Consider the following 26,366-nt stretch of genomic DNA (forward strand, 5'->3'; position numbering starts at 1 on the left):
AGGGGACTCAGAACACAGCCCTGGGGGGCCCCTATGTTGAGGGTGATGGATGAGGAGGTGCAGTTGCCTGCTCTCACCACCTGGGGTCTGCCCGTCAGGAAGTCCAAGACCCACTGGCAGAGGTCATAGTTCAAGCCCAGGTCCCTGAGCTTGGCTATGAGTATGGAGGGGACTATGGTATTGAATGCCGAGCTGTAGTCGATGAATAGCATTCTCACATAGTTCCCCTGCCTCTTGTCCAGGTGTGATGCTGCTGTGTGCAGCACATGGGCTATGGCGTCCTCCGTGGACCTGTTTGGGCGGTATGCAAATTGCAGGGGGTCCATGTTGATGGGGAGGGAGGAGCAGATGTAGCCCTTTACTAGCTTCTCAAAGCACTTCATGGCTATGGAGGTGAGAGCTACAGGGCGGTAGTCGTTGAGGCAAGCAGGCTTGGATTTTTTGGGTACAGGGATAATAGTGGACTTCTTCAGGCAGGTGGGGATGACAGCCTGTTCTAAGGACAGGTTAAATATGTCAGTGAATACCGGGGCCAGTTGGTCGGCACAGACTTTTAGGACGCGGCCGGGGATGCCGTCCGGACCTGCTGCCTTCCTGATATTCACTTTTTTAAAGGTCCGCCTCACCTCATGCTCTGTTACCCTGAACACTGAGTCTCCATCAGCAGCAGACCCCCCCCCCCCCCATTGCCGTGGCTTGTGGGCTGGTGTTGTTATTACCAGCATCAAACCTCGCATAGAAGGTATTGAGGTCATTTGCTAAGGAGATGTCACTGTTCAGTTTGAGGGAGGCGCCTTTGTAGTCTGTCATCGTTTTGAGCCCCTGCCACATAGCTCTAGAGTCAGCCTGTTCAAACTGGAGTTCAATTTTATCCTTGTAGCGCCGTTTGGCCTCTGTCACTGTCCTCCTTACGTTGTATTGCGCCACCTTGTGGTCATTCATGTTGCCTGCCACTAGGCCGTCGTTGTATGCTTTGGTGCGCGCTCTCAGAGCTTCACGGACGGATTTGTCTACCCAGGGTTTTTGATTTGGGTAAACTCTCATTGTGGTAGTGGGGATTGTTTCTTCCACCAAAGTACGAACATAGTCCAGCACTGTCTCCGTGTAGACATGAATGTTATCTGTGTCGCGGAACACGCTCCAGTCTGTGCAGTCAAACGCAGCCTGGAGCGTCTCCTCTGACGTCAAATCCCATTTCTGCACCTCTCGCGAGACTACAGGAGTGCTTTTGATTCTCTGTTTGTACATGATGAGGCATTGTCTAACCAAACGGTATCTAGACCGTTTGCAAGACCACCCGCATTTCATTGTATACCTGTATGCCGTGACAATTAAAACTCTTGACTTGACTTGACTTGATCTAGCCGGCCAGCTACCGATAGCTCCTGACATCAACAAACGCTCCATCAAGTCTAGTAGAGACGTGTATGATACCTGTTAGCTGTTAGTTGTTAGCTCACGTTAGCGCAAGTTAGTTCACTGTTCAAAACGAAATGTCCCATTGAACTAAATATTTCACTGAGGCGTTGTATTAACGTTATATATCCGGCTAGCAGTAGCTACAGATAGCTCCTGATATCAATGTCTTATAACACTGATTCGATGCGTATTCGAGCTGAGGGCATGTTGAATGTGATATGACCACAGTAACGTTATACCAATAGGGTCCATCTGCAGCGCAGGAGAATCCTTGCCGTAGCTCGAGGCTACTCGAGTATAGGGTCCAGGTGCAGCTCCGGAGAATCCTGGCCGTAGCTGGAGGCTACTAGAGTACACACAGACAGTGGAGCTTGTTGCGTGGTGGCGATGTCTCGCAGATAATACAAGTACAAGTCTAATTATATAATATATATATTTTATAAAAAAAAAGAATTATATAAAATTAAATTAAAAATTTTTTAATCAAAAACGATCGGTATCGGATCGGTATCGGATCGGTATCGGCCGATATGGCTCATGACGATCGGTGATCAGTATCGGTGGCAAAAAACGTGATCGGGGCATCCCTAGTTATTACTGTAGTGGTTGTTTCACAGCCAGTCTCTCCACACAGCATTCCAGCAGGTGGCTGTCTGACGGTCTCCCTGGACGGTATGTCTGGCTGCAGGGTAGGAGTGCCAGTCAGGAGAGGTTTTATGACCCCGAGCATTGGATCAAAGTCCACTTATGTGGGCCTCAACCCAGCATCAGTGTCGCGGGGCCACAGGGGCTGCCTGCCTGTCTTTCTCTGTCCTTTTCTCCTTGTCTCCGTCCGGGCTCCGGTTCCTCTTCGACCATGAGGATCAAGTTGAGTTGACCGCGTTCCCATGTCCCCTCAGCCACAATGGACCTACCCCGTTACCTCCCAGAGCAGCCCCGGCCTCTGGGCCTCCACCCTGCCGACTACCCCCATGACCTGTTGACTCTCGAGGGATCATCAACATGTAAGTAGGCTGAACAGTTTCTGTGGATACTGCTCTTTTTAGACAGGCGACTGTGTCAAAAGATCATTGGTTGAAATGCAGAAACAATCTTATCATAATACAAACATTGTAAAGTGACAATTATTTTTAGATTAGAATAGATTAGATGTTCTTTATTGTAAGGGAAATACATTTTGCTCCGGTCAGTAGCTACATACAGACAGCTACATACAGACACCACTACAAGACGATGAATCAATTAAAATGACATTTACATTTACACAAAATAAGTCTGTAACACCACTGTAAAACACTGTAAAAAAAATAATACCAAAAATACCCTGACAATGCCAGGATATATGACTGGTTCTCCTTTCCTAAATGTCATCACTTCCCAAAGTTATAATTGAATGAAAATACTGTTAATTTACACCACATCACTTTCCAAATTATATCTAAAAGGGGGAAAAAACTAAAAATAAGTTAAAAGGAGTTGTACCATTGGTTCCACTGGTTCAATGTAACTTAAAGAGGGTGCAACTCTAACTTCTTTAGATTAGATTAGATTAAAATGTATTGTCATTATACAGCACAAGTACAGTACGTTTGACATCTAACCAGAGTACAAATGTAACAGTAAAGTGCAACAGCAATATACAATGTACAGGTGATTAAACTGGATATAAAATATCTAAATGAGTATACTACTGAGTAATAGCGCTAATCAGATATACAGTATGTACAGAGTTGTACTATTAATGTACAGGTATAAGTGATACAGGTATAAAGACAGTTTGTTAGTAAGTCATACTGGCCAGCAGCGTAACTAGTAAGAGTAGGTAAGGGATATGTACAGATATACTGTAGATATAGTATCTACAGATATGTAAAAAGGATTATATGCAGGTATGTACAGCCAGATGTGGATATATACACGGTAATACTACATAATAGATACAGTATATATACAGCATTATTGTACATGTTATCATACAGGGTTATCATTATACAGCACAAGTACAGTACAACGAAAATAGGTTTGGCATCCAACCAGACTGCAAATGTAATGTAAAGTACAATAGTAATATACAATGTACAGGTGATTAAACTGGTTATAAAATATATAAATTAGTACTGTTGAGTAATAGTACTAATCAGATGTATGTACAGAGTTGTAATATTAACATGTACAATGATACAATCAGTTTCTTAGTTCAGTACATCAATAGTTTCTTACCGGGCGGGTGCACAGTCTAGACCGACCCGTAGTTACAGAAATAACCGGCACGCAACGGAACTTTCCATTGATTCAAATCACATCCCATGGTCATGTAGAATTATGTAAGGGTCATATCCTGAGACCATAGTTTAGTCAGTCAATCTGGGTGATAAAACACTGTATTGTCCTAGTGTTAGCTGTCCTCCAATCAGCTGAGCAATAAACCTCATCACATGACCTACTTACACGACAGCATAGCCACCCATTCTCCCCATAACCTTAACCTCTCCTTAACCTTACCATGACATTGTAACACTTAAAATTACCATCTCACAAATCTAAATTTGATTTGATTAGGTTCAAATGTATTGTCATTATACAGCACAAGTACAGTGCAATGAAAATAAATTTGACATCCAACCAGAGTGTGAATGTAACAGTAAAGTGCAATAGTAATATACAATGTACAGGTGATTAAACTGGATATAAAATCTATAAATTAGTACTACTAAGTAATAGGGCTAATGAGCCGTATGGGAGCGACAGTGGCTCAGTAGGTAGAGTACAGTAGGTAGTATTAATATGTATAGTGTATCTTCTCTACTATAATACTGATACATTCTGTGTTTACATTCACTTATGTATTACAGGCATGTTATAATGGTGTGTTATGTTTCAGAGAAACATTACACTGATCTATAAATAGTGATACTTTCACTTCAACAGTAAATCGCGCTTGTTTATTGTTCATTCAGGTCCCCATTAGCTGTCACATAAGCAACAGCTATTCTTCCTGAAAGGGTTAACCTTCTGTGTTGTCGCAGTGAAAGGGTTAACAATTTGGTAGTGTGGTAGTGAAAGGGTTAAAATCGTGACAAAGAAATTTAGATAAAAAAATAAATGAAACTTTTGTAACCTTTTGTTTTTGCAAAATTATTTACTGAATTATGTTTTTTTTTTTTTATGTAAAAAAAGGGTAGGCAATTATAAGCCTCGGCTTCAGCCTACACCATTTTGGTCATTTTCTTAATTTTTTTGAAAATAAATGTCCTACTACTGTAATTGCTTTGTAAAAGAAATAAAATCATTCATTCATTCACATATACACACACACACACACACACACACACACACACACACAGTAGGGGCGACAGTGGCTCGGTAGGTAGAGCAGTCGTCTGGTTATCCGGAGGTTCCTGGTTCGATTCCAGCTCCTCCCGGCAGCATGTCCTTGAGCAAGACACTTAACCCCTAATTGCTCCCCATGAGCAGGTCGGCACCTTGCATGATCGCCTTCGCCGTCGGTGTGTGAATGGGTAAAAATGTGAGGAACAAATTGTAAAGCGCTTTGGATAAAAGCGCTATATAAATGCAGCCACTTACACACACACACACACACATATTGCGGAAAGAGACAATACAATTCCCAAAGTCTATCTATGCATGTAGCTATAATGTTTAATGTAAGCCCTTTGTGGTGATGTCTCCCCAGCTCAGGAGCTGAAGACAGAGCCGGAGACGAGGCGAGACCCAGAGGACAGCTGTCCAGTGTGTGGAGACAGAGTGTCTGGATACCACTATGGACTGCTCACCTGTGAGAGCTGCAAGGTATCTGCTTGATCATCATGACTGAATCGCATTCTGTCTGAATGAATGAAAACTTTATTTAACAGATTGCAGAATGGGTACAATACAGTACGGCTCAATACACACAATTGTTAAGGGGATGCAGACCAGAGAAAGACGTTTGTCTTGTTTACATCAGGGTCCCCCATTTTCAATTCATAGTGACATTTATGACATACACAACATACATGACATTTATGGCATAGGGACATACATGACATACAGGTATTTAGTACTGTTACATTTGTGACATATACGATATTCAAATATACAGTACTGTTACCCATAGATCCTGACAGAGTATAATACATATGATGGGGAGGGGACTGTACATTAGGAGGGGGCGGGTGGGTGGGAGAGAAATATACATACGGTGGGGAGGGAATATATACATACAGACTGTCTATTAGGAGGGGGTGGGGGTGGGGGGTTTTGGACATTTACAGGGGCCAGTTTCGAATTGCAGCCTCCCGTAGGTGCTCTTTAAGAGCGGTTTTGAATGTGGGTAGTGATTCACAATTTCACATTCCTTTACAGCTTTGGGTAGGGCGTTCCACATTGATGTGGCATAATTGCGAAACGTGTTTAGTGCCTTGTTTGAGCCGAATCTGGGTTTAACATGATTTGTTGAGCTTCCTCTGGTGTTGTGGTTGTGGTATTCACTGACCTTTGGGAAGTAGACATGTACATGGGTACCTTAGTCGTATAGTGTATCTTGTAGACCAGGCCCATTGCAAGTTGCTGTACTCTGTCGTCTACTCGAAGCCATCCTAGGTTGTCAAAGTGGGCAGGGGTGAGGTGGGTTCTAGGGGTAAGGTCAAGTAGAAGTCTGACCAGTTTGTTTTGTGATGTTTGTAATCAAGGGTACTACGACTATGCTTGCACCTCATGGTACCAAAGCACCTCAAAGGCGCTAAAAACAAAATTACAAACATCTCAAAACAAACTGGTCAGACTACTGCTTGACCTTACTCCTAGAACCCACCTCACCCCTGCCCACTTTGACAACCTAGGATGGCTTAGAGTAGACGACAGAGTACAGCAACTTGCAATGGGCCTGGTCTACAAGATACACTACACGACCAAGGTACCCATGTACATGTCAAAATACTTCCCAAAGGTCAGTGAATACCACGATCACAACACCAGAGGGAGCTCCACAAATCATGTTAAACCCAGATTCGGCTCAAACAAGGGACTAAGTACGTTTCGCAATTATGCCACATCAATGTGGAACGCCCTACCTAACTGTAAAATAATGTGAATCACTACCCACTTTCAAAACCACTCTCAAAGAACACCTACGGGAGACTGCAATTCGAAACTGGCCCCTGTAAATACCTGTCCTAACCCAACCCCCTCCAATACAGTAAATTACCTAGTATGGTTTTGTCAATATTACAATGTACAGTTTTGCTTGTTTGTACAGTGTCCCCCCCCCAACCCCCTCCAATGTACAGTAAATTACCTAGTATGGTTGTCAATATTCCAATGTACAGTTTTGCTTGTACAGTGTTTCCCCCCCAACCCCTCCTACCCAACCCCCCCCCCCCCCCCACCCAACCCCACCCAACCTCCTCCAATGTACAGTTTTCACGTCAAATGTATATACTCCCTTTTCTGGACTCTTTTTGTATCACAAACAGTAGGCCTACTGTATTTGCAAATCTGGTATGTCATAAATGTATAGATGTAGCAGTACTGTCTATCTGTATGTCATGTATGTCATATATGAATTGAAAATGGGGGACCCTGATGTAAACAAGACGAAAGTCTTTCTTTGGTCTGCATCCCCTTAACAATTGTATGTATTGAGCTGTAGGTATTGTACCCATTCTGCAATCTGTTAATAAAGTTTTCAATCAATCAATCAATCCCTGCATACTATTTTGCCATATTTTGAGCATTGAATAGGAATGCGCATAGACAGCACGATGCACTGGCAACTCACAGGAGTCCAGATAACACGAGCGTGTCGAAGTGTCCTTGAGCAAGAGTCAGACACTTAACCCGAATTGCTCCCAATGTGCAGGTTGGCACCTTGCCTGGTTGCCTCTGCCATCGGTGTGTGAATGTATGAGTGAATGGGTAAAATGTGAGGAACAGATTGTAAAGCGCTTTGGAAAAAAGCGCTATATAAATGCGGCCATTTGCCATTTTTATTTACCCTACAATCTAATTGTGACTAAGAGATTAGCTGGAAAAGATAATGGCTTTTGTACATAGATCACTAAATATATATCACGTTTGCATTTCCTGGTTGAAAACAAGGAAACGATTAAAGAAGGAAGAGTCATCACATCAGAACACCAGCGTTCTATGCTCTGCTCGGTGCCAGTTCTATTGAAGCCTATGGGAGATGTGCGGATAAACTAAATAATAAATATACAAGCTATCTGAGGAAATATACATCAATCAATATATCCAACGTTAGCTAGTTAATAATGCAACAAATGACTAATGATTATGACATCCGAGGTAATAACCTGTTTAAATTACTATCATAAACGAGAAGATGGCTGATCCCATTCAACATTCTCTCTCTCTCTCTCTCTCTCTCTCTCTCTCTCTCTCTCTCTCTCTCTCTCTCTCTGCAGGGCTTCTTTAAGCGTTCGGTGCAGAATAACAAACAGTACATCTGTGCAGAAAGGCAGAACTGTCCCATGAACCCGTCCCAGAGGAAGCGCTGCCCCTACTGTCGCTTCCAGAAGTGCCTGGCAGTGGGCATGAAGAGAGAAGGTATAGAGAGACACACACACACACACACACACACACACACACACACACACACACACACACACACACACACACACACGCTCTCTCTCTCTCTCTCACACATACACACACATGCATGTACACACTACATGTATGCTCTCTCTCTCTCTCTCTCTCACACACACACACACACATGTCTGTACACACAAGCTCACACACACAAGCAAACGTGTGCACACACACACGTATGCACGAGCATTAAACACACACATACACATGCATGTATGCACGCACACGCAAGGCAACCTGTCAACCTATGCCATTGATTGGGTTGAAGAACTGTATGAGTTAAGTCAAGGTGACAGTAAAAAAGGGCTATAATAGGGATCTTAGCTGCTTCACTATAAGGGCTAAGAGTAATAATCAGGACCTGCAAATTCCCATGGCAACACTGACAACAATTGGGCCAAATTCCTTCATCAGTAACTTGCAGTGTTGGCACTGCTCCTGCTGCTGTTGTCTGCCAAAACAACCACAGTCCCTAATATATCAAACACTGTTTGTGACCAAACACAGTTCAAACATGTTCAACTCCCATGACTTATCGTACTTACTTAGTGCCCTTTATGCCTTACTGGCATAAAACCTCTATGGACTCATAAACCAGTGCTACAGTGACTCAGATAAAATATGCTGAGTTTGTAGTGGAGGCGTACGTCTGACAGAGTAGTAGTAGACGTAGTATGGGGGGCGACACAGTGGCTTGGGAGATTGATTGATTGAATTTATTTGATAATTTATAAAAGATACATATATACATTTAAAAAAGAATTGAGGTTAAAAACACAATAAAGCCAAAAGGCTTATTTCCATTGTGGACCTCTGGGGGTAGGGGGTGGGGTGGGGTATGGTGGGCAGTTGGCTGGCAGAAAAAGTATAGCCCAAATACAAAAATACAAAACAAACCACACAATTTCACTACATTAACTCTTTGAGTGCCACCCACTTTCCCCATCTGTACTGCCTGGCGCCAGCTTTTCTTGACCATTTATGATATTTCACAATCTTTGCGGAGCTATTGTATATTCTATATTATAGCTATGGAGACAATAGTATGGCTAATTTGACAGGCATTGTTCACAGTCCATCACTGACTAATCAGTTAATTTCTACATACTGTAATTTTTGCGCTATTACACACTAAACATCGCCCCTTCCCAAATCGTTCTGGTTGATTGCCTGAAACCCCAAATACTTCCAAATCAAAGGTATATACCATGTACACATGTGTCTTCACAAAATCATCAAGGTGGATAGAGAAGAACCCAGGCGCAGACCAGCAGAGGATAGACGAAGGCAGGTGTTGAGTCTTGAATAATTTGCAATGCTCCTTTAATGACATAAAGAGTAGCTCCAAAACACAGAGGGAGAGCAATCCTTCCAGATAATTTACTTACAAAAAAGGTGAACAGCGAACGGCTTGACAACACAAGAACACACCACGACAGAAACCAGGTAACAAGGAGTAATGACGCGACAGAGAAGAAAGGGAACTCACAGGCATATATACAGACACTGATTGACACAGGAGGGTAATTGGATAATTAGACTCAGCTGGGAGGAACAGAGTGACACAGAACATTACATGGTTGAAATATAAATACACACAAGATAACAACACTAAACCAGATCACAAACCTAACACAGACAGGAGAGACATTAGACCAGGGAGTTGCACATCACAGACAATACAGATAACAAATGCACAGACAACAAATTGATGATAATAACCTGACACAAATTGGTGATGAGGGAACAAAGCTGCACCACCTGAATTAGTCCACAGGATGGCGCAGCAACCTGGGGAATGTTACAGTACCCCCCCCCCCCCCCTCAATGGACGGCTACTAGACGGCCAGCCAGACCACCCAGGAACGGGCAGGGTGGGAGGGTAGGAAGCAGCCCCGAAGAAGAGGGGCTGGGGGAGGGAGGGTTGAGGAAAAGGGCCAGTGGGCATTGGGCCGGGGAGGGGGGGTCGATGAAAGGAGCGAGGGAGATTGGAGCAGGGGGGGGGGGGGGGGGTGGAGAAGATAACCCAGGGGTAGGACCTGGGACTGGGATCTCCCCTGCAGCGGGACCCTGCGTAGGACCCCGAACTGGAGGCTCCACGGTGGCAGAACCCGGCATAGGACCTCGGTCCGGAGGCTCCTCGGCGGCGAGACCCGTCGTAGGACCCCGGGCTGGAGGCTCCTCGGCGGCAGGACCCGGCACAGGACCTGGTGTAGGACCCCCGATTACGAATAATACTTCATTCTTAACACATTCGGGGCCATTTGGATCCGTCTAACTTCACTCTATAAGGCCAGCATATCATAATAAGGTTTCATTGTGCGTGAGGCTGTTTGTAGAGCTAAATCTATACTTTATAGTATTGCTATCTGTCCATTCTCATTGTCAATTGACACTATAAACCGTCCCTTCAAAATGGCTTAAAGAAATAATTTTTTCATCAATACGTTCCCATTTTATAGCGTCTTGAATATAAGCGTTATATGGGATTGGTCTGGTATATTTCCTGCAAAACGAGATACAGGCTGCTAAGCTATATGACGTTAAATCGAATGCCGTTTCGGCCCTACAGAAGCTAGAGCTAAAAATCAAAATGCATATGATCGATATAATGTTCCACCATGAATGCATGAAAGGGGGGGGCGGGGGACATCGTTTCTGATTATTGATTACCAATAGCGGCGTTAGCCTCAGTAGCCACATTCGCTGATCGCCTGGTTAGCTATGATAACAAGGCCTGATCAGCGTGTAATTTATGTGAAAAAGATCTTACCTGTGGCCGGTTGGACTGCAAAAAGGATTTCCCAGTTATCGATCGCCATCTGGTAGATCCATATGTCCATTGGCTGATGATATATTCCTTTACTGCACACTGAATTCAGCTCCCAAAACGTATTCCATGCTACATGCTACACGCATAGATTCACCCTAACAGGAAAGTCCATTTGAGATCCAAAAAAATAAAACACCTTTCTGCCACAGGGAACACTGCATTATTGAGACATCGTCCCTACGAGGATCTGGCCGGTAATGCACTTTTCCGAATTCCAAGAGTAGGGTAAATCTGCAGTGCCGCTCGGTGACATTGATTAGGTTATTAAAATGGAATAAAAGCCAAAACAACCTTGCCACGGACATGTCCGTGGTTGGCCCTCTACCGTTGGATCCGAAACATGGACATGTCCGTGCTTGGCCGGGAATGTGTTAACATTGAAAACAACAACAAATAAATAATATCAGTATCCACAATGTAGTACAAAAGAAACTTCTTTGGTAATTGCCTGAATCTTGCCAGTAAAAGCCAGACGGTTTGACGTTATTGGCGTATGTTGTGAAGCAGTCTCATTCGATGTTGCCTAATGTACTAATGACTAACCACGTCTCTCACCAGCGGTAAGAGCAGACCGTATGAGAGGCGGCAGGAACAAATTTGGGCCTCTCTACCGACGGGACAGGCAGATGAAACAGCAGACCCGGCAGACGTATCACCAGACAACCACTGCCCCCTATAGGATAAAAATGGAAACTACACAGATGCACTGGCCCGTGGCCTCAAGTGACCCCCACTTCGCGTCCAGTCACACAGCTGTCCCGCTGACCTCTGACCCTTTCCACCAATCCCAGGCCTATCCCTCTGGCGTGGGACAATCGGATTTCCCCACACCTCTGGACTGTACCATGAGCAGAGACAAGGTACTGACTCCTCCGCCGCTGCCCTACGGTGGACTCTACCACCACTCCCTGCCTGGTTACCCCATTGGCTGCAGCCCCGCAACACCCCCAGCGCACCTGACAACCAGCGGCTTTTCCACGCCCCTGACGACGCCCGGCTCGACAACATGCTCGACGCCATGCTCGACCCCGTCTCTGACCCCGGGTCCGGCTTCGACCCCGGACTCGTGGTCTGCCCCGACACCTAACTTTCTGAGCCAGCTCCTGGAGGGAGAGCCGGACGAGACTCAGCTCTGTGCCAAGGTGCTGGCCAGCCTGCAGAGAGAGCAGGCGAGCCGGGGGAAACACGACCGCCTCAACACGTTTAGCATCATGTGCAAGATGGCCGACCAGACTTTGTTCGGGCTCGTGGAGTGGGCCAGGAATAGTGCTCTCTTCAAGGAGGTCAAGGTAATGACGGCTGTACGGTAGCACTCTAGTCTCCACTGTCGTGTGCCTATAAGCAGGCGGTTGAGCAGTGTGTTGATCCGGGGGCTGTGCTCTCTCTCTCTCTCTCTCTCTCTCCCCTCCTCTCTCTCTCTCTCTCTCTCTCTCTCTCTCTCTCTCTCTCTCTCTCTCTCTCTCTCTCTCTCTTTCTCTCTCTCTCTCTCTCTCTCCCCCCTACCAATACTAACTTTGTTCAAATCAAGTCAAGTGTTCCTTTATCAATCCCCTTGGGGTTAGCAGCCCACGGTTGTGGATGCCTGGTCATTCTGTCAACATATATGTAGATTGACATATAGATTCACAGACACGAGTCAAATCGTTACTAGAGATGACAAGTTAACTTTGTAGACAGGAAGTGAGTTACTGGCTCAAGTTAAATAAAATTAAACCTGTTGCTACATCAAGTACAAACAAGGAGCGCCACTTAGTGACCAAACATGGCATTGCAACTAAATAATAATAACAACAATATAGTAGGCACATTTGTGATTGTTACAGGTGCTACCATACATCGTTGGATGTTGTTCTTTTTAAGGAAATTATTATCTTAACTTCTTGTTTGTTTGACTCTGGAGAAGATGGTAAGTGCATTTCCCCATAATGTTGGCTTGTTCCTTTAACTCATTCTGCGCCATCGCTTAATGCGCGAGAGGGTGCTAGAATGCCACCGCTTTAATCAATGGGGGGACTGCGAGATTTGCGAGTGCTTAAAATATATCTTAAATTATAGCTATGGGTCTAATACACCCGTAGATTATCAGTGAGTTGCTTCCAGTCAACATGTATGAAACGGATTGTTTTTTCATTGGTACATTTCCGTTTTATACCGTTTTGAATATGAGTATAGTTTTGGTGATTCTTAGTAATTCCAGGAAAAGACGCGATAATAGCCCTTTAATGGACACTAAACAGTAAACACGTTGTCATTTTTCGCCTGATTATCGAATCTTCCTGAAATCAACGCTAGATCATCATTATTATCCTTCCTCATGCAAGAATGAAAAAAGCCCTGGACCGCGGGGCTCCCCCGCCACCTCCTCCCACCCAACACACAGTCACACACACACACACACACACACGCACACACACACACACACACACAGCTTCGATCGGGGTAGAAAGACATATCAGATCAACGCAAGCTTTTATATTAAGGCTGTCAGTTTATCGCCTTAATGAGATTAATTAATTACACAGCAAATTATTGCGTTATGAAAATTAACTCAAAATTTATAAAAAAAAAGAAAATAATAATAATAATAATTTTATTTAAATATTTTTTTATCTCATTCATTCCATAAGAACGTAGAATAAACATTTACAGACTTTTTTTTAATATTGTCCATTTGCATGTTCTTGGTATCTAATTCTAGGGACATCTATGGATCTCAGGGAATGTATTCCCAGTGTCAGAAATACTGTGTCTGTTACTAGGCTTGCGTAAATTGTAATGAATGCTAAAATTGACCAGACCTGAAAAATCTAAGCAAATTAATAAATGGAAGATGATTAAACAGAAGGTTTTGTAGATACAGTACTGAATTCTGCCATCCGGACACATGCCATTTGAAATATGATTATAGAATATAGAATATCAGGCCTAAAATGGTTATGCGATTAAAATGTGATTAATTAGATTAATTAATTACAAATCCTGTAATTAATTAGATACATTTTTTTAATCGCCTGACAGTTCTTACCTGGTATCTGATGTAATGCAAAAGAAATAATCCAATTATCTGATCGCCATTCCAAATGCTGCTCGTGGAGGTCCATCTCACATTACCGAGCGTTACACACGAACGGGCGGGCGGGGTTACTGTTCCATGCCATCGTTGCAAAGGCCTACCTCGCCTGAGCACCTAAACCCCGCCCGCACGGCTTGGATCGTCCCAGAAAAGAAACTACACCATTTATAATGCAGTGCAATACCAGCTGGAAGGCGTAGGCGGCAGTATTTGCCCTTTTGCGAGCTCAGACCCATTCCCAATGATAACATCAGGCTGGATGGGTGAAAATGAATAGATATAGCTAATAAAAGAAATAACGATTAAAACCCGACTATACTCGTGATTGGCGCTGAATGAGTTAATGGGTGAGTCAAAAGGGTCTGCACTATTACACACAACAGTCTGCATGCAGCTAACACCTCCCCAATAATCACGATTAATCACAAGTTTAAAATACTAATATTTAGTTCAAACAAATATGTGTGGTGGTGGAATAAATAAATGACAAACTGGTTAGAGGAATCAATATTTTTTTGTTACTTTATTACTTAATTAGAGAGTGATTGGCATTACCCATAACATAAATAAATTGCAGACCTAATTAGCAAACAACCACTTTAAGAACAGTTACAAAGTAACGTCTGCTAAAAAGTGAATCTAAACAGCTTGCCTGTAAATTGTTTGCAAAGTAACATCTCACCCAAATAAATGTTGTGCTATTTTCAGAAACAGATGTCATAGTGTCTTTGAAGAGACGGTGAAGGGTGAACAGTCCCTTTTCATACTCCTAGTTGAATATGATTACTTTGTGTGGACTTGTGTAACATGACTCCAGTCAACCAGTTCATCTACTTTTTCTTTAACCAGTTGCTCAGGCAGACTAGCTTGTTGACATGTTCAGATGACAGAGCTGACCTCTTCTTCTGCACAATGTGGCCTGCCAAAGAAAACAGTCTCTCGCATGGCCCTGTAGACGCAGGTGTAGCCAAGTACTTTTGTGCAATATGGGCAGCTTAGCATGGGCACCTGTGTGTGCTGACTGCTGACCACCAGTGTAGTGGACATGTGTCTATGCTGGCACGGGTCTAGAGTTTTGTCTGTGTACAGTGCCTCATCATCAGACTCTCTGCTGTGCGCTCCTTGTGCATTTTGATAAACAACCATGCCGGAACTACAGGAGGAAGTTGGGGTCAAACTGTCATAATCATTCATTTATGTAAAAGTAATGCGTTAATGTTTCCAGATTAATCACAGGCGTTAACGTTCATGGCACTAATTTATATATTTATATTTAACACACACATATATACAGTATATATATATATATATCCATATCCGTCTGAATATACCTGCATATAATTATTCTATATACCTACTACAGTATACACCTGCATTATAACACATATAGCTCTGTATGATAGCATGTACAACAATGATGTATATGTATATATATTTATTCTTGTATATACTGTATATCTATTATATATCTATTATATATATATAATATAATATATATATATATATATATATATATATATATATATATCTATATATATATATATATATATATATATAATATATATATATATATATATATATATATATATATATATATATATATATATATATATATATATATATATATATATATATATATATATATATATATATATATATATATATATATACACACTATATATATATATATATATATACACACACACATCTGTCTGTACATACTTGCATATAATCCTTTTTACATATCTGTAGATACTATATCTGTACATATCCCTTACCTACTCTTACTAGTTACACTGCTGGCCAATAGGACTTACCATAGTGTCTTTATCACTGTACATACTAATACTACAAACTCTGTACATGATTAGCACTATACTCAGTAGTACTAATTTATATATTTTATACCCAGTTTAATCACCTGTACATTGTATATTACTATTTTAACTGTAACTTGTAACTTCACTGTTACATTTGCGCTCTGGTTGGATGCCAAACCTATTTTCCTTGTACTGTACTTGTGCGGTGCGATGACAATACATTTGAATATAATCTAATGTAATCTAATGTAATCACAGTCTGCATGCAGTTAACCCCTCCTCAACACTGGCGCTGTCTACAGGTAGAGGATCAGATGGCTCTGCTGCAAAGCTGCTGGAGTGAGCTGTTGGTCCTTGACCACCTGTGTAGACAGGTGACCTACGGCAGAGACGGCTGTGTCTACCTGGTCACTGGACAACAGGTAGAGGCCCACTCATACCAGACCTAAAGATAATATACAACAATTGTATTGTTGTTGTTCTTAGCTCTATTCTATTTACATTTTTCAAAAATGTTCTTATGTACCTCAGTTGCTACTGCATGTACAGTACATATGTGTTTTATTACACGTTGTATACATACCAACTATTCGCCTGTTTATTCTTCCCCCATCGATCACCCATAGCAACACTATATCACCGACATCCAAGTTGGGGGATCCCCCTTTGAACGGCCCATCTAAGGTTTCTCTCCTCCACATCGCCCGTGGTGCTTTTTTCCCTATTGCAAGGTTTTTAGTGAGTTTTTCCCATACCTTCGTTGGGGAATGCCTGGGAGTGTTGCATATTTGGATTTTATGGTGTATTTCTGTTCTTGATTTATTGTGATGTTTCTTCTTGACTTGTTTAAAGAAGACTTGTACAGCCCATGGGGGCATTACCTTGTGATTTCGGGCTTTACAAATACATTTGATTTTATATATATTACATACATCTGATCATTTAAATGTGATGTAAGTGGTATTATTTTGTATAAATAAGTGTTAAATAGCTCTACATTTAAAAATAAATGTAATTATCTTTTATTCCCCCTTCTTTTTCCGTTTTTCTCCCATCCCAATGTTAGTCGTTATGCCAATTCCCAATCCCCTTCCTGGTTGTTGCGCACTCTACCCCCTACCGTCGGTCTGGGAGGGCGGAGACTATCACATGCTTCCTCCGACACATGTGTAGCCAGCCCACCGCTTCTTTTCACCTGGCAGCGCGGACTCTCACTGGGAGAGTGTAACGCGTGGAAGGTCACACTACCTCTCCTAGATCCTTCCCTCGCTGTGCAGGCGCCCCGACCGAACTGTAGGAGTCGCTGTTTGCAACGACCAGGACCCACCCTCGCCGGCTTTCCCACCCGCTAACACTGCCAATTGTGTTAGTATGGACGGTCGGCCAACCCGGAAGCACCACAGCTGGATTTCGATCCCACTGTCTCTGTGGTGGTAGACAGACGCTTAGTCCGCTGCGCTACCCGGCCGCCCTTACATTCTGACAGCCATCACTGATGTAGAGTGTTTGGTCAGTAACATGGGTTTCCCAGTCCCTCCGCTCTGCAGTAAACAGAACACAAGTATTCTGGTATCCCTTCCCACTTTATCCAATCAGGAGAGAGAACACTAAATATATTTTTTACTTTATTTCAAGAAATGTATGTATATATGATTATATGTATGCCTATTTGAGACGGGAAAATTCTTGGGTCATCATAACTATTTTTTTGAGGCAGCGTGAATCCAATAAGTATAGTAAGTATGCAATTGATTTAAACTGTAGGTCTTGCACAATGTAAACACCTTGTTTTCCTTTTAATTGGGAAAATATACCATAAATCTGTATTCATTCATTGTGTGGTTAAAATGTCCCAAAGAAAAACGACAAGTGCAACGTTTTAAGTTGTTAGTAAGGAGCTGATCTCTTAGTGTACCTCTGTCTCTCTGGTGCAGATCGAGGTGTCCACCATCCTCTCTCAGGCCGGGGTGACCCTGAGCAGTCTTGTGTCCAGGACACAGGACATGGTGTCCAAACTGAAGGCACTCCAGCTGGACAGACACGAGTTTGTCTGTCTCAAATACCTGGTCCTATTCAACCCCGGTGAGTCTCTCCCTTTTATGACAAACACTGGCTATCTCTGGCGCTTAGCAGAATGTCAAAGATCAGTAGTCACATCGCAAGTGTTTTTCATTAGGATAGCATTATTGTGCACGTGACCTATGCGTTGTTGTTGCTATTGTTGTTGTTGTTGTTGTTGTTATTATTATTAAGCGTGTGCATGTCTCTTCTACTACCCATACACATCATATCTGTGCAGTACACATCTCTCCATATCCATATTGATATGTTTTATTCACGTTGATATAATATATTGGAACTGTATATCATATTGATAGCCCTTTTTATATATGTCTATGCACTGTTGCATATACTGACCTGCACTTTTTATTACTTTTAACAATGACATGTGTACTGTGAGGAACTATGGGTACTGTGTAACCGATATGTGTAGTATGGAGTGAGTGACATGTGTGTAGTATGGAGTGAGTGACATGTGTAGTATGGAGTGAGTGACATGTGTGTAGTATGGAGTGAGTGATGTGTGTAGCATGGAGGAATGAATATGTCTTGTAGTCCTGTCTATTTTGTTTTAACTGCATTGATCAGGAGTAGCACTCCTAATTTCATTGCATTATGTACAGTACAATGACAATAAAGCTTTCTATTCTATTCTATTCTATTCCATTCCATTCTGTTCTACTCTCCACCTCCCCCAGACGTGAAGGCGGTGCAGAGCCGCAGGCAGGTTGAACAGACCCAGGAGCGGGTGAACCGGGTCCTGATGGGGCACACCCAGCAGAGTCAGCCGGGACGCTCGGACAAGTTCGGTCAGCTGCTCCTCCGCCTGCCGGAGGTCCGCAGCATCAGCCTGCAGGTGGAGGAGTATCTGTACCAGCGCCACCTGCTGGGAGACCTGCCCTGCAACTCCCTGCTGACGGAGATGCTGCACACCAAGCGAGGCTGAGAGAGGAGAGAGGCTGAGAGAGGAGAGAGAGGCTGAGAGAGAGGAGAGAGGCTGAGAGAGGCTGAGAGAGGAGAGAGGCTGAGAGAGGAGAGAGAGGCTGAGAGAGGAGAGAGGCTGAGAGAGGAGAGAGAGGCTGAGAGAGGAGAGAGGCTGAGAGAGGCTGAGAGAGGAGAGAGGCTGAGAGGGGAGAGAGGATGAGAGGAGAGGCTGAGAGAGGAGAGGCTGAGAGGAGAGAGGCTGAGAGAGGAGAGAGAGGAGAGGCTGAGAGAGGAGAGAGGATGAGAGGAGAGGCTGAGAGAGGAGAGGCTGAGAGGAGAGAGGCTGAGAGAGGAGAGAGAGGAGAGAGGATGAGAGGAGAGGCTGAGAGGAGAGAGGCTGAGAGAGGAGAGAGAGGAGAGGCTGAGAGAGGAGAGAGAGGAGAGAGGCTGAGAGAGGAGAGAGGCTGAGAGAGGAGAGAGGATGAGAGAGGAGAGAGAGGAGAGAGGAGAGAGGCTGAGAAAGGAGAGAGGATGAGAGAGGAGAGAGAGGAGAGAGGAGAGGCTGAGAGAGGAGAGAGAGGAGAGAGAGGCTGAGAGAGGAGAGAGGCTGAGAGAGGAGAGAGGCTGAGAGAGGAGAGAGGCTGAGAGAGGAGAGAGGCTGAGAGAGGAGAGAGAGGAGAGAGGAGAGGCTGAGAGAGGAGAGAGGGTGAGAGAGGAGAGAGGAGAGAGGGTGAGAGAGGAGAGAGAGGCTGAGAGAGGAGAGAGAGGCTGAGAGAGGAGAGAGGGTGAGAGAGGAGAGAGGCTGAGAGAGGAGAGGAGAGAGAGGCTGAGAGAGGCTGAGAGAGGAGAGAGGGTGAGAGAGGAGAGAGGAGAGAGAGGCTGAGAGAGGAGAGGGGAGAGAGGCTGAGAGAGGAGAGAGGATGAGAGGAGAGGCTGAGAGAGGAGAGAGGCTGAGAGAGGAGAGGCTGAGAGAGGAGAGAGGGTGAGAGAGGAGAGAGGTGAGAGAGGAGAGAGAGGCTGAGAGAGGAGAGGGGAGAGAGGCTGAGAGAGGAGAGAGGATGAGAGGAGAGGCTGAGAGAGGAGAGAGGGTGAGAGAGGAGAGAGGCTGAGAGAGGAGAGAGGCTGAGAGAGGAGAGAGGGTGAGAGAGGAGAGAGGCTGAGAGAGGAGAGAGGCTGAGAGAGGAGAGAGGGTGAGAGAGGAGAGAGGCTGAGAGAGGAGAGAGAGGCTGAGAGAGGAGAGAGGATGAGAGAGGCTGAGAGAGGAGAGGCTGAGAGGAGAGAGGCTGAGAGAGGAGAGAGGCTGAGAGAGGAGAGAGAGGCTGAGAGGAGAGAGGCTGAGAGAGGAGAGGCTGAGAGGAGAGAGAGGAGAGCCTGAGAGAGGAGAGAGGCTGAGAGAGGAGAGAGAGGCTGAGAGAGGAGAGAGAGGCTGAGAGAGGAGAGAGGCTGAGAGAGGAGAGGCTGAGAGAGGAGAGAGAGGCTGAGAGAGGAGAGAGGCTGAGAGAGGAGAGGCTGAGAGAGGAGAGAGAGGAGAGAGGAGAGAGAGGAGAGAGAGGAGAGGCTGAGAGAGGAGAGGCTGAGAGAGGAGAGAGAGGAGAGAGAGGCTGAGAGAGGAGAGAGAGGCTGAGAGAGGAGAGAGGCTGAGAGAGGAGAGGGGAGAGAGGAGAGAGGCTGAGGGAGGAGAGAGGCTGAGAGAGGAGAGGCTGAGAGAGGAGAGGCTGAGAGAGGAGAGAGGCTGAAAGAGGAGAGAGGCTGAGAGAGGAGAGAGGCTGAGAGAGGAGAGAGGCTGAGAGGGTAGAGAGGCTGAGAGAGGAGAGAGAGGAGAGAGGCTGAGAGAGGAGAGAGGCTGAGAGAGGAGAGAGAGGAGAGAGGCTGAGAGAGGAGAGGCTGAGAGAGGAGAGAGAGGCTGAGAGAGGAGAGAGGCTGAGAGAGGAGAGAGAGGAGAGGCTGAGAGAGGAGAGAGGCTGAGAGAGGAGAGGCTGAGAGAGGAGAGAGGCTGAGAGAGGAGAGAGGCTGAGAGAGGAGAGAGGCTGAGAGAGGAGAGAGAGGAGAGGCTGAGAGAGGAGAGAGGCTGAGAGAGGAGAGAGGCTGAGAGAGGAGAGAGGCTGAGAGAGGAGAGAGGCTGAGAGAGGAGAGGAGCCTGAGAGAGGAGAGAGGCTGAGAGAGGAGAGAGGCTGAGAGAGGAGAGAGAGGCTGAGAGAGGAGAGAGGATGAGAGGAGAGGCTGAGAGGAGAGAGAGGATGAGAGGAGAGGCTGAGAGAGGAGAGAGGCTGAGAGAAGAGAGGCTGAGAGAGGAGAGAGGCTGAGAGAGGAGAGGCTGAGAGAGGAGAGAGGCTGAGAGAGGAGAGGCTGAGAGAGGAGAGAGGCTGAGAGAGGAGAGAGGCTGAGAGAGGAGAGGCTGAGAGGAGAGAGGCTGAGAGAGGAGAGAGAGGAGAGAGAGGCTGAGAGAGGAGAGAGGCTGAGAGAGGAGAGAGGCTGAGAGAGGAGAGAGGCTGAGAGAGGAGAGAGAGGAGAGGCTGAGAGAGGAGAGAGGCTGAGAGAGGAGAGGCTGAGAGAGGAGAGAGGCTGAGAGAGGAGAGGCTGAGAGAGGAGAGAGGCTGAGAGAGGAGAGAGGCTGAGAGAGGAGAGAGGCTGAGAGAGGAGAGGCTGAGAGAGAGGAGAGGCTGAGAGAGGAGAGAGAGGCTGAGAGAGGAGAGAGGCTGAGAGAGGAGAGGCTGAGAGAGGAGAGGCTGAGAGAGGAGAGAGGCTGAGAGAGGGAGAGAGAGAGGCTGAGAGAGGAGAGAGGCTGAGAGAGGAGAGAGGCTGAGAGAGGAGAGAGAGGAGAGAGGCTGAGAGAGGAGAGGCTGAGAGAGGAGAGGCTGAGAGAGGAGAGGCTGAGAGAGGAGAGAGAGGAGAGAGGCTGAGAGAGGAGAGAGAGGCTGAGAGAGGAGAGAGGCTGAGAGAGGAGAGGCTGAGAGAGGAGAGAGAGGCTGAGAGAGGAGAGAGGCTGAGAGAGGAGAGGCTGAGAGAGGAGAGAGGCTGAGAGAGGAGAGAGAGGCTGAGAGAGGAGAGAGGCTGAGAGAGGAGAGGCTGAGAGAGGAGAGAGAGGCTGAGAGAGGAGAGAGAGGCTGAGAGAGGAGAGAGGCTGAGAGAGGAGAGAGAGGCTGAGAGAGGAGAGAGGCTGAGAGAGGAGAGAGGCTGAGAGAGGAGAGAGGCTGAGAGAGGAGAGAGGCTGAGAGAGGAGAGAGAGGCTGAGAGAGGAGAGAGGAGAGAGAGGAGAGAGAGGCTGAGAGAGGAGAGAGGCTGAGAGAGAGGAGAGAGAGGCTGAGAGAGGAGAGGCTGAGAGAGAGGAGAGAGGCTGAGAGAGGAGAGAGGCTGAGAGAGGAGAGAGGCTGAGAGAGGAGAGAGGCTGAGAGAGGAGAGAGAGGAGAGAGGGTGAGAGGCTGAGAGAGGAGAGGCTGAGAGAGGAGAGAGGCTGAGAGAGGAGAGAGGCTGAGAGAGGAGAGAGAGGAGAGAGGGTGAGAGGCTGAGAGAGGAGAGGCTGAGAGGAGAGAGGCTGAGAGAGGAGAGAGGCTGAGAGAGGAGAGAGAGGAGAGAGGCTGAGAGAGGAGAGAGGCTGAGAGAGGAGAGAGAGGCTGAGAGAGGAGAGAGAGGCTGAGAGAGGAGAGAGGCTGAGAGAGGAGAGAGGCTGAGAGAGGAGAGAGAGGAGAGAGGGTGAGAGGCTGAGAGAGGAGAGGCTGAGAGGAGAGAGGCTGAGAGAGGAGAGAGGCTGAGAGAGGAGAGAGAGGAGAGAGGCTGAGAGAGGAGAGAGGCTGAGAGAGGAGAGAGAGGCTGAGAGAGGAGAGAGAGGCTGAGAGAGGAGAGAGGATGAGAGAGGAGAGAGAGGAGAGAGGCTGAGAGAGGATAGAGGGTAAGAGGCTGAGAGAGGAGAGAGGAGAGAGGCTGAGAGAGGAGAGAGGCTGAGAGAGGAGAGAGGCTGAGAGAGGAGAGAGGCTGAGAGAGGAGAGAGGCTGAGAGAGGAGAGAGGCTGAGAGAGGAGAGAGGCTGAGAGAGGAGAGAGAGGAGAGAGGCTGAGAGAGGAGAGAGAGGCTGAGAGAGGAGAGAGGCTGAGAGAGGAGAGAGGCTGAGAGAGGAGAGAGGCTGAGAGAGGAGAGAGGCTGAGAGAGGAGAGAGGCTGAGAGGAGAGAGGCTGAGAGAGGAGGCTGAGAGAGGAGAGAGGCTGAGAGAGGAGAGAGGCTGAGAGAGGAGAGAGAGGAGAGAGGAGAGAGGCTGAGAGAGGAGAGAGGAGAGAGAGGCTGAGAGAAGAGAGAGGCTGAGAGAGGAGAGAGGCTGAGAGAGGAGAGAGGCTGAGAGAGGAGAGAGGCTGAGAGAGGAGAGAGGAGAGAGAGGCTGAGAGAGGAGAGAGGCTGAGAGAGGAGAGAGGCTGAGAGAGGAGAGAGGCTGAGAGAGGAGAGAGAGGAGAGAGGAGAGGCTGAGAGAGGAGAGAGGCTGAGAGAGGAGAGAGGCTGAGAGGAGAGAGGCTGAGAGAGGAGAGAGGAGAGGCTGAGAGAGGAGAGAGGGTGAGAGAGGAGAGAGGAGAGAGAGGAGAGAAGCTGAGAGAGGAGAGAGAGGCTGAGAGAGGAGAGAGGCTGAGAGAGGAGAGAGGCTGAGAGAGGAGAGAGGCTGAGAGGAGGCAGCGTCCTTCACTGCTCAGCTGCAACATGGTCTCATCAGAAAACATAAATAAAGCACTAATCTCGACCACAGGAAAAAAGGTCGATAATGTATGTTATGTAATATATTTACGCATTGTCTATGTAATATATATTTTGAACTATATGCTCGTGGTGGGGGGGGGGGGGGGGGGTGAGCGTGGCTACATGGGTAGAGCTCCGGACTCATGATACAAAACGTAAATATATTACGCATACAAAACGTAAATATATTCTATATAAAATACATAAATATATTCTGCATATAAAATTTAAATATATTCTGCATACAATACGTGAATATATTATGCATACAATGCGTAAATATATTACACATACAATGCGTAAATATATTACGCATACAATATGTAAATATATTACTCATACAATACGTGAATATATTACGCATACAATGCGTAAATATATTAGGCATACAATACGTGAATATATTACGCATACAATGCGTAAATATATTAGGCATACAATGCGTAAATATATTACGCATACAATACGTAAATATACATACTACAATACGTGAATATATTACGCATACAATATGTAAATATTAAGGCTGTCAAAGTTAACGTGATATTAACGCCACTATTTTCTTAACGCACGATTACCGCTTTTAATTAAACAGTAAAAAAAAATTATTCCAGACTTCACTCAGGTGTATTATTGATACTCTCATTGATACTATGTTTGTTTCTGTTATTAGTTAGTGCATCACTCTGTTTTGAATTTGATGCAAATTTGCAATGCATGAGGGTCATCCTTTTGTTAAATGGCTGCATAAAGAAGCATTTATTGACTCTCATGTTGATAAGAGTATTAAAACTTGAAAAATATCTGTTTAAGGTAGATTTAGATTAATTTGCGATTAATCACAAGTTAACTATGGACAATCATATATATGTATATATAAATATTTTAATCAATTGACAGCCATAGTAAATATATTATGCATACAAAACATTTTTTTTATATATTATTATATTTACATACAATATGTAATTATATATTACGCATAAAATACGTAAATATTACATATGGCTATAACATAACATACATTATGTACCTTATTATTAAGTACTTTTTACTATTTACGTATTGCAAGCGAGGTCGGGCTGCAGTAAGAGATGCTCTGGGTCGCTGCCGGGAGACCACTTCGTCCTCCTCTTCTTCTTTGATGAACACTCCCCTTCCTTTCTTGACACTGTCCCGAATAGAATTGACCCAACTCCCAGCCTGTACTTTACTCATTCAAAGAGGTGGAGCAATAAATCGGATCCCAAATCAACTCCACGCCACGCTTGACCCAGGTATAGCCGCTATACCTGTTATTCAGAGCAGTATTAAGAAAACCCACACAGTATTCAGTCAGGTGGGTTTGAGATCCAAACACTGCCATCATTTGTATCCTTTCTAGCAGAAACCCCCTCAACTGTTCACTGACACTGTAGCAAAAAAGTTATAATGAAGAAAATAATAATAATAAAATTGTTTATAAATGTACCCAGTGCTTTTCCTTTCCTGTACATTTCATTATTGCATCCATCTGGAGAATGTGTTGTTGACAAATATGAATAGTATTTGTATAGCTTCCGGAAAGCTTGTGGATCAATGAACCCCGGCCCTATTTCCGACTCTACCAATAATGTTGGCGATTGGTAGAGTCCTTTCTCAGCACAATCCATGCAGTTCCTCATACTAGCTCCAGCTACAGTAGTTAGCCATGAACTAATGTAAAGTCAATGGGGTCAAGCTCCTGTCTGTAAAAAAACTAACTGAAATTTACTCCACAGTGCGCACAAAGTAGATTTCAGTTGGCTTCAGTTAACTTGCACAGACAGGAGCTTGACCCCATTGACTTTGCTTTAGTGTGAGGAATGTCATGAATTGTGCTGAGAAAAGACTACCGATATTGCAGATATTGAGCGAGGAACTCAACAAGCTTGTGCAATCAATGCTTCCAAATGAATCCCCAGAATCAAATCACCCAATGGTAGTTTAATGTAGCGGCATGGTGGTGTAGTGGTTAACACTGTCGCCTCACAGCAAGAAGGTCCAGGGTTCAATTCCCGCTTGGGGACCAGGTTTCCGCGTTGCCAGGTACCGTCGATGCCCTATCTGCTCCCAGCTGCCCTTGGGGGGAAGGACGACGGGATGGGTCAAGTGCAGAGACTCAATCACATCGGCGACACAAAAAAGAAATTGTGTGTGTCGTTTGCATGCCAAATAAAGACTTCTCCAAAGTCCTGCATTATTATTATTATGTCTGATCCAGTTAAGATTAATAGGTATTTTTATGAATACTACACAACTTTGAATGTACCTCAACCCCCACAGTAACCCACCAATCCACTTGATTTATTAACATACCCGAAAATGTACTAACCCATTGCCAAAGAATTGGGTAGCCCCATCTCCATCCCAAAGATACAGGAAGCAATCAAATATTATTCTTTCCCCCTCATCTAGTACTCCTGAAGATATATTATCAGTTGACGCAGAGGCGGCCTTCAATAGGGTGGAGTGGGGATACCCGTTTTTATTTTAGAAAAAATTGGCTTTGACCATGAATTTATGGCTCCTGGATTCAAGTATATGATTCCCTGTCTGCATCTATACATACCAACAATGTTCAAACACCACCTTTAACTGAGGCTCTAGCCATCTGGCTTCATCATGATCGCGTCCATAAGCTTTCCCTTTATGCTGATGACCTCTTATACGTTTCCAACCCAATATCCTTCCTTCCCCCAATATTGTAAATGTTCAATAAGTTTGGCCATTTTTCAGGCTACAAATAATTTAAAAAAGAAAAAGCTAATTGTAAAAACACTTCCCTGATCCACATTCCCTTTTAAAATAGCATTAGAGGGATTCAAATACTTAGGAGTGTTTATCACTAGCTCTATCCCCTTTCGGGCTGTGTTAACTTGATACAAATGGTT

At 45.0% G+C, this 26,366-nt stretch overlaps 1 protein-coding gene across 1 annotated transcript; it reads left to right on the forward strand.

Annotated features, from left to right (window-relative positions):
* Positions 1-2,323: 2,323 nt before the first annotated feature.
* Positions 2,324-18,764, forward strand: nr5a5 (nuclear receptor subfamily 5, group A, member 5; the record flags this gene model as incomplete). Its single annotated transcript, XM_084329035.1, has 7 exons — positions 2,324-2,423; positions 5,114-5,229; positions 7,845-7,986; positions 11,423-12,153; positions 16,060-16,179; positions 17,692-17,839; positions 18,517-18,764. The coding sequence occupies 7 exons, from the start codon at positions 2,324-2,326 to the stop codon at positions 18,762-18,764; spliced, it is 1,605 nt and encodes a 534-aa protein (XP_084185161.1).
* Between the last annotated feature and the right edge of the window lie 7,602 nt (positions 18,765-26,366).

This window comes from Notolepis coatsorum (genome assembly GCF_963971535.1).
Source record: "Notolepis coatsorum genome assembly, chromosome: 14".
NCBI classification, from domain to species: Eukaryota; Metazoa; Chordata; class Actinopteri; order Aulopiformes; family Paralepididae; genus Notolepis; species Notolepis coatsorum.